At 35.6% G+C, this 7,929-nt stretch overlaps 1 protein-coding gene across 2 annotated transcripts; it reads right to left on the bottom strand.

The window, feature by feature from the left end:
• Positions 1-1,092: 1,092 nt before the first annotated feature.
• Arrdc3_2 (arrestin domain-containing protein 3) lies at positions 1,093-7,921 on the bottom strand. 2 transcript variants are annotated; one of them, XM_054225730.1, is made up of 5 exons: positions 7,905-7,921; positions 6,825-7,831; positions 2,203-2,570; positions 1,611-2,133; positions 1,093-1,536 (listed from the first exon to the last, which is right to left on the bottom strand). In XM_054225730.1, the coding sequence occupies exons 2-5, from the start codon at positions 6,937-6,939 to the stop codon at positions 1,106-1,108; spliced, it is 1,437 nt and encodes a 478-aa protein (XP_054081705.1). In that variant the 5' UTR covers positions 6,940-7,831; positions 7,905-7,921; the 3' UTR covers positions 1,093-1,105. The 2 variants fall into 2 exon arrangements, with proteins under 2 accessions (XP_054081705.1, XP_054081706.1); XM_054225731.1 differs by lacking the exon at positions 7,905-7,921 and having other exon boundaries at positions 6,825-7,848.
• Between the last annotated feature and the right edge of the window lie 8 nt (positions 7,922-7,929).

Below are 7,929 nucleotides of genomic sequence, written 5' to 3' on the forward strand. Positions count from 1 at the left end.
TAATCAAAATAATTTTGTTTTACATATTATTCCCAACGGCAATCCCAATGCATTTTGGTGTTAACTGGGCAGCACTTCAAATTAAATGATATTGCCATAATGTCTTTAAAAGTTTCATGTTTGCATCATTTTAAAATTGACTAAAATCAAATAGTAATTTTAATAACCAATGTATTATTACTTTCAGTAAATTTCTCTTTAACGAAACTCTCAACTTAATTATTTGTGTATGATCTAATGAATAAATAATAAGTGTCTAAATAGTATGGCAGCATTAGTTTATTATGGTCTTTTAATTTAAAATTGTGTTATAAAAAGGTGTTCAAGGTTTATAACACAGAAATTCAAATTCAATTAGCATTGCACTTTTGTGTGTTATAAAATTGTGAAAAATATAATGTTGAAGGGATATTAGTAACACTATAGAGGATGTGGATCTAATAAAATACAATGACACAACAGCTGTTTCTAAATATACGTATCCGGCGGAGATAAAATAGAAGCTTGTACGTGACCGTCTTTGAAAATTAAGTATAATCTTAATTAGTTCTTTGGTTAAAGGAATAGTGCTGTTAGAAGCTGCTATTTTCATAATTATTTATAAGGTAGTCTGTATTATGAAGCTTAACAGCGGCATAGATGCAGATTGAATAATAAAATTCATATTGCCCCATAATTGAAAGAGAAGTTGTTCCAGAGCGCGATTATTGTAAAAAAATAATGCTGAACTAATCAAATAACATATTGAAATAAATGTCGACGAATTATTTCTAATGTAAACCTAAATATTTTCAGTAAGGTAAGAGCAAGATATTCTTTATTTTATTCCTTTTCCATCTTTCAAATATTATTATAAAATTATACAAACATATTTATACACATGTATATATAAAATATTCATACAATAAATATATAAAATGCAATACTTTGATGCAGAAACATGCATCTATGTATACATATGTATAAATGTAAACGTTTAAAACTTTCAAAAATCGATTAATAGTATTTTTACCACAGCATGTACACATACATACATGTGCGTGTGTGTATGTCTATTCGTTTTCATAATACCAACAAGTTTTTTCATTAAAAAAATCTCCAAAATTCATTTCCAACCAATACCAGGCTTCGAACCTGGCGCTGGCGCCGGTGTGGGCTCATAGTCCGGTGGCAAACTGAAACCAAGAACCTCTACATTGCCGCCACCACCAGATGCCGGGGCAGGTGACGGACGCGCAGTAGCGTTATTTAAGGCTGGTGCTGAAGGTGTGGGTGAAGCTGGCGAGGGCGTATAATTGTGAGGTGGTATAGAATTGTTATGTTGTGGCGTAGAAGGCATTGGTGCTGCAGGGGCCGGTGCCGGTGCCGGAGCTATATTTGAGGGATAAATACCATTTGATGGTGGCAATGGTTGATTACTTGGTCCGTTACCACCAGTTTGCAAGCCAGCATCACTGAGAAAAACAGGATAACGTGGACGGAATGTGTTATCTTCAAATTGCTCGCTACGTACATCCTCTTCGAACATAGGTGGTGCTGGTGTGGTATAAATTAAATATAATTTATATTCAAGTAATATAGTGTAAATGTATAAAAAATTGTAAACATACGTAGTGGCTTGTAGACTGGTCCTGAGCCAGGTTGAGTCGTAACCGGACCTTGATCGTTAGCGCTAGCATATAACGGCACCGTGCCGATGGTTAGTGGAAATTCGATTACCAAATCACCGTGTATGCGCGAAACTTTGGCTATAAATTTCAAAGTATAACTCACTTTAATGAGACTGCAATTCTCCAGTGAAGTGGGTGTGGTCGAAGGAATTTGCAAATATTCATTGAATTCCGCTTTATTATTCTTAACAACTTCACCACAGTGATTATCAGCCACTTTGACTTCCACCACTTGCCGCTTAGCTTCCGGATTGCGGCTAGTGAAAGTGACCTTCTTCATTAGGCGCACTTTTACATCGGAGCAGTGCACATCAGACTGATTATCCAGCACCACATTGAAACGTATCTTCTGGCCAGGTGTGTAAGCGGAAAACGGTACCTTTACATGCATAACCATCGGTCCTTTGGTGCCACAACAAAAACTCCAACAAAATGTCTTTTCTTCGATCTTTTGAAATGGTTTCTAAAGCAAATGAGAATAAAAACCATCATTAGAAATGAAATTCACTAAAATAAACGTTGTAACACACACCATATGGTCTGGATTGAGGTTCAAATCATATGGTGATATCACCGTGTAGCCCTGTTTGAATTTATTGTCATAACGCATGACACGATCGATCACCAATGCGACCTCATGCTGCACCTGACCCCATGAACCATTAAACGATGTGGGCGCATTCGGTGGTATGGTCGCCTGAAAGGGGAATGCATACTTGCCGGGCGGCAATTCGATTTGCACACCACCACTTTGTCCATAAACATGATTCTCACTGCTGTAATACAACTCGGAACCAGAAAACGTTTCGATAGTCTTTTGCGGTTTACCCTCAGTGTCTTGCTTGGTTACATTCTCCGTCCAGCGGGTTTCAGCGTGACCGCAAACGCTGATGTAGATAGCTGTGAATTCAGAAAAAATATGTTTTCAAAATATTTTTGTATGTATGTATGTTGGGCGGTATGTACATCACTGCATAGCAGCACTTAAGCCACAAATTAATTGTCTAAATTGAATTACTTTGCTCTAATTCGCCGACGCTTTAGCTTATTGCTTTAGAAATGCCTAATAAGTCATCACGTCTATTATAGTATTTCTAAAGTTTGTATGCATGTATCATATGTATGGAGCATCTGTCCATGAGGCCTTTTGTGTCGTATTTATATTTTTTTCGACATTACATTGTTCAACCAGCCCTCCTATTAGATCATGCGTTATACTTTTGTGGGTGGTGAATTGAGTTTTCTTTTTATACTCTCGCAACAAAAGTTGCTAAAGAGAGTATTATAGTTTTGTTCACATAACGGTTGTTTGTAACACACAAAACTAAACGAGAAAGATATATATATATACCAAAGTGATCAGGGTGAAGGTTCAAATCCGAATGTCTGTCTGTCCGTCCGTCCGTCTGTGCAAGCTGTAACTTGAGTAAAAATTAAGATATCTTGATGAAACTTGTCACACTTATTTCTTGGCACCAAGGTTGATTTCGAAAATGAGCAAAATCGGACCACTGCCACGCCCATAAAATGGCGAAAACCGAAAACACATAAAGTGCCATAACTAAGCCATAAATAAAGCTATGGAAATAAATTTTGGTATGAAGGATCGCACTATGAAGGGGCATATTTGGATGTAATTTTTCTGGGGAGGTGGGCGTGGCCCCGCCCCCAAATAGGTTTTTTGTACATATCTCGGAAACCAATAGAGCTATATCAACCAAACTTTTTGCAGTCGTTTTTTTAGCCACTTCCTAATACAGTCCAAAAATGAAAGAATTCGGATAATGACCACGCCCACCTCCAATACAAAGGTTAGTTTGAAAATTACTAAAAGTGGGTTAACTCACTAACGAAAAACGTCAGAAACACTAAATTTCAAATAAGAAATGGCAGATGGAAGCTGCACTCAGATTTTTTTACAAAATAGAAAATGGGCGTGGCGTCGCCCACTTATGGGTTAAAAACCATATCTCAGGAACTATCCGACTGATTTTAATGAAACTTGGTTTGTAATAGATTTTTTTACAAAATGGAAAATGGGCGTGGTGTCGCCCACTTATGGGTTAAAAACCATATCTCAGGAACTATCCGACCGATTTTAATGAAACTTGGTTTGTAATAGTTTCCTTACATCCCAATGTTGTGAAAATAGGCCAAATCGCTTCACAACCACGCCTACTTCCTATATATCAGAACTTTGAAGACGATCTGAATCGTTTACATTACAATATATAAAGTAAGCACTAGAGAAGATATCGGTGCAGAACTTTGCACAAATACTATGTTTATAGTGTGGCAGCCCCATTCTAAAAATCGCCGAAATCGGACCATAGGTTTAAGGCCCCTTATATCGAACACGAGGACCTCGGTGCTTCTAACCTAATATTAGGGCTTCCAACTTTCAATAGACTTTATACAATATATATGACGAATATTTGGGTCAAATTGTGTATTATTAATATAAATAAAGTTAAATAAATAAATTGCGAGAGTATAAAATGTTCGGTTACACCCGAACTTAGCCCTTCCTTACTTGTTTAATGATATAATTTAGTCTAACGAATTGTTTGCCTCTCAGGTCAAATGAAAGTAATTGATAGTTCTTCGTTTTAGTTTGTCGTTTATTATGATAAATTGAGTTGTTATGTTTTATCACTTAGGTGAGTAATTTATATTCTAACAACAAATCATCAATCGAATGAAAGCTTTATAATCATTGCCAAGAATAAAATCAAAGAAAGCGTCTTCGAATGTTTCCTTCTTTACTCTATCTACTGCTATTATTCTGAGTGGATGGCATGGCTCAGAGCAAATTATCAGTATGTTGTCCAGCAAAGAAAGTTGTTGAACTTAAACCCAGTCTATGTATACATTTGTTATTCATATACAGTTGAACTTCCCTAACTCGAATCACCATAATCCACAAAAAAACTTCGAGTCAGAGAGACTTCCGAGTTGCGGAAGGTAATTTGTATGCAATTTGTATTTTATTGCCAATGCAAGAGCCCGAGTTATGGAGAACTTCATTTATAGACGTTCGAGTTATGGAAGTTCAACTGTATATGTAGATATGTATTAGTTATTTATGTATATCAATATTTTAAAAATAGTGCAATTATCAACAATTGCACAGTTAAAGATATACATATATACATACATATACACACATACATATTTATATTTTATTACATTTGAATATGAATTAACATGTAATCTTTTGTGAGAATTACAAGCTACTGATTCAGTATGTCAGTAAGTAAGCTAAGGGTCGTTTGCTATCAGAGGCAAAGAGTAATTGGATGGTTCAAAAAAAAAAAAAAATTATAATAGTTGAAAACGGGTTTAAGCCGCCATTCGAATAATGTTAGTGTGAACGTGATTTTTGTTAGAGATTTTTTTTTGTTTTTGCTTTTTTGTTACCTCTACAATTTGGATAGCGGCGTGTCAAATAATAGCGGCTTCATTGTTTTTGAAACCATTATTAATAACTAAAACAGATACATATGTATATATATGTATGTATAGTATTGGCTATAGTCTCGTAATGTCATATAGTCTGTTAATGTTTCTACGAATTTCCGGTGACGTAATCCGGCATTACAGATAAAAAAGAGCATTTATATATAGATATATTTTATATACAAATGTAATAGTATACATATAGCATAATAGCTCCAACATTGAATAAGAATGACTTCATTTTACCGTATAAATACATACATAAGCTTTTGGTATTATATACAGTTGAACTTCCCTTACACGAAGCACCATAATCCACAAAAAAACTTCAAGTTAAAGAGACTTCGAGTGTTGGACTTCTAGTGCCAATTCAAGAGTTTGGTTCAAGAAGTTCGAGTTTTGAAAGTTCAACTGTAAATATTTTATAACTTCGGCAGGGAATTCAAATGATAAAAGCGTAATGAATACACATACTTCTATATACATAGGAGTGACCATTTAGTATTCCTTTCAACTATCTGTCATTATATACATACATATGTATGAATGCAAGTCACCATCATATCTCTGCGGAATGCTTCACATAGCACTGGAATATTTTTATATCAAGAAAATGGTATGCGCATAATGCAACGGGGGGTGTGTGATACGTCATCGAGTTGACAAGCTAAACACGTACATGAAGCGAATTTATCTTATTTCACTTTACAAATATTAATTACGGGACATGAACTTGAAATAGCCATTGGCTCTAGTCAATAGATGTAAGTCCACGTTAACAACGTTTAAAATTTTATTAAAAGTTGGGAAATCTTGGCAAAATTGCGTGAAGTTTGGAGCTCCAGATGGGTGAATAATGTATTTCATCGGAAATGGTTCATTAGATAGTAAGCCTCTATATGTATCAGTTAAAAAAAGGGGGCAATGTGAGTTTGAACACTTTTAAGTAAATCTTTATTTCCCACAGGCAACTCCATGGAGTTAAAGAAAAAATAAGAAAATCACAAAGAACAGCCACACCTAAATATAACACTGTACAACCATCGGCTGGGTATACGACCAAACTAATATCATAAATAAAAAAACGTATTCATCGATTGTCGAAGTTAGTCGCCAAAATTGGAATATTTGGATTCAATGTTCGAAAAAAGTGTTTTTTATTATTATTATTAATTACAAGATGAAGCTACTAAAATTCCAAAATACAGATATAATCTACATTTTCCTGTTAATTGAAGGGTACATAAAACTTTTCCGTCAAATTGTATGACTGATATTATAAGAGGTTAAGTATTTTTCGATATTGCAATATTTTATTTGTTTTTCGAAGATCAAACTGAAGGGTCAACATTCATAGCATCTGTCATATAAGTCATAAAAATATATATTTTTAAATTATTTTTTTGAACTTCGAAGCCAAATATTTCGATATTGGAGGCTTACTTCGAAAATCGGAAAATATAATTTTTTTTTACTTATGACTCAATACCCTGGAAAAAAATTAGTTTGGTTCAATACCCAGAAAAAAAGTCGATTTTGTCGTAAAGTGTAATATTAAAATTTTTAAATTTAGAGAGATAACTCCATAATAATATTAACTACTAAGTTTCTAAGCTCTTCTTCAAGAAAATCATAACACAGACATTCTCTTTTTGATATTAAAAAATAATTAAAGAAGAATTTAATAATACGCACATCTAATAGTTTTCGGCCTTGTTGTTATTAACTCCGCCACGCCGGAAACCGTTTGGCCGGCATAATAGACACCCATCGGGTTATTGTCAAATGTTATGGTGCATTTGCTAGCCATTTTATGATTGTCGTTTTCAATTGTGCACAAATGCTTTGTTTATTACTCGGCACGCCGTTTGAAGTGTGCGAATATATTTAATATTCAAGACTGTTGCTTTTGGTGACGCTCCACCAAAAAGGTTGCTGTGGGGTGTTGAATGAATTTCAAATGACGCAAAATAGTATGGTGACACAAATGTTGTTGCTCCAGCTGCGCACGGGAGTGTGTATCAATTGAGGTATCGTGAATCACGACGAAATGGCGATTGGAGTTTCATCTACACGCCCCAACAACTGCGCTGCCAATTCGTTTTTGCATGCAAAGTTGACACTCGTACTTTGTTGGGTGCAATGTGGAACAATTTAGCTGCTTTGTTGTTGATTTTTGCGTGTTTCAAGGTTACATGCCGGTATCTACCGGTCTCTCACTGCTGCTTGTCGCTATGTTAAGCTTATTTATGCACTATGTAACAGACAGACACGCAAATGTATCTATAAACTTGTCTCTTGCTCGAACTCACTCCACCGCACACTGGCACACCGTATTCCTGTTGGCTCAAATCAACGCACACAATTATTATGATTTTTTTGTTTGTTTCGGCAGCTATTTATAGCTTTCAGTCAGTATGACATAATTTTGCACGCACGCGACCGTACGACCGAACGACCGACCCAGCTCCCAGCACTGTTTGAAACTATTCCCGCTTATTTATTGTTGTACACGGAAGCGAAACAAATCAGCCAAGAGCACTGCGGGTGTTGGAAGAGGTCTCAAACACACACCAATATATGCAGCTAATGGTTTATATGCTCGTTCAGCATATTCTCTCGTTCGAAACTATTCCCTTTGTTGGGCGTGCGGCGCTGTGCTCCATTAAACGCGTCTGTTCGTTGGCAACTTCAATTCCAAACTGAATTAAATAAATAAATATAACAAAGACGCAACGTCCACAGACTCAGCGGAAAGACTCAACTTGTACTTACATACGAATGCGTTGTCAGTGGAGCC

This window comes from Zeugodacus cucurbitae, chromosome 2 (assembly GCF_028554725.1).
Source record: "Zeugodacus cucurbitae isolate PBARC_wt_2022May chromosome 2, idZeuCucr1.2, whole genome shotgun sequence".
NCBI lineage: Eukaryota > Metazoa > Arthropoda > Insecta > Diptera > Tephritidae > Zeugodacus > Zeugodacus cucurbitae.

Bases quoted from the DNA above. Each gene is read 5' to 3' on its own strand.
- Arrdc3_2 (XM_054225730.1), bottom strand. From the start codon at position 6,939: ATGGCTAGCAAATGCACCATAACATTTGACAATAACCCGATGGGTGTC. The intron at 2,571-6,824 runs GTGCGTATTATT...CTGAATTCACAG, and splicing joins AAGGCCGAAAACTATTAGAT to CTATCTACATCAGCGTTTGC. The intron at 2,134-2,202 runs GTGTGTGTTACA...CATTTGCTTTAG, and splicing joins ACCTCAATCCAGACCATATG to AAACCATTTCAAAAGATCGA.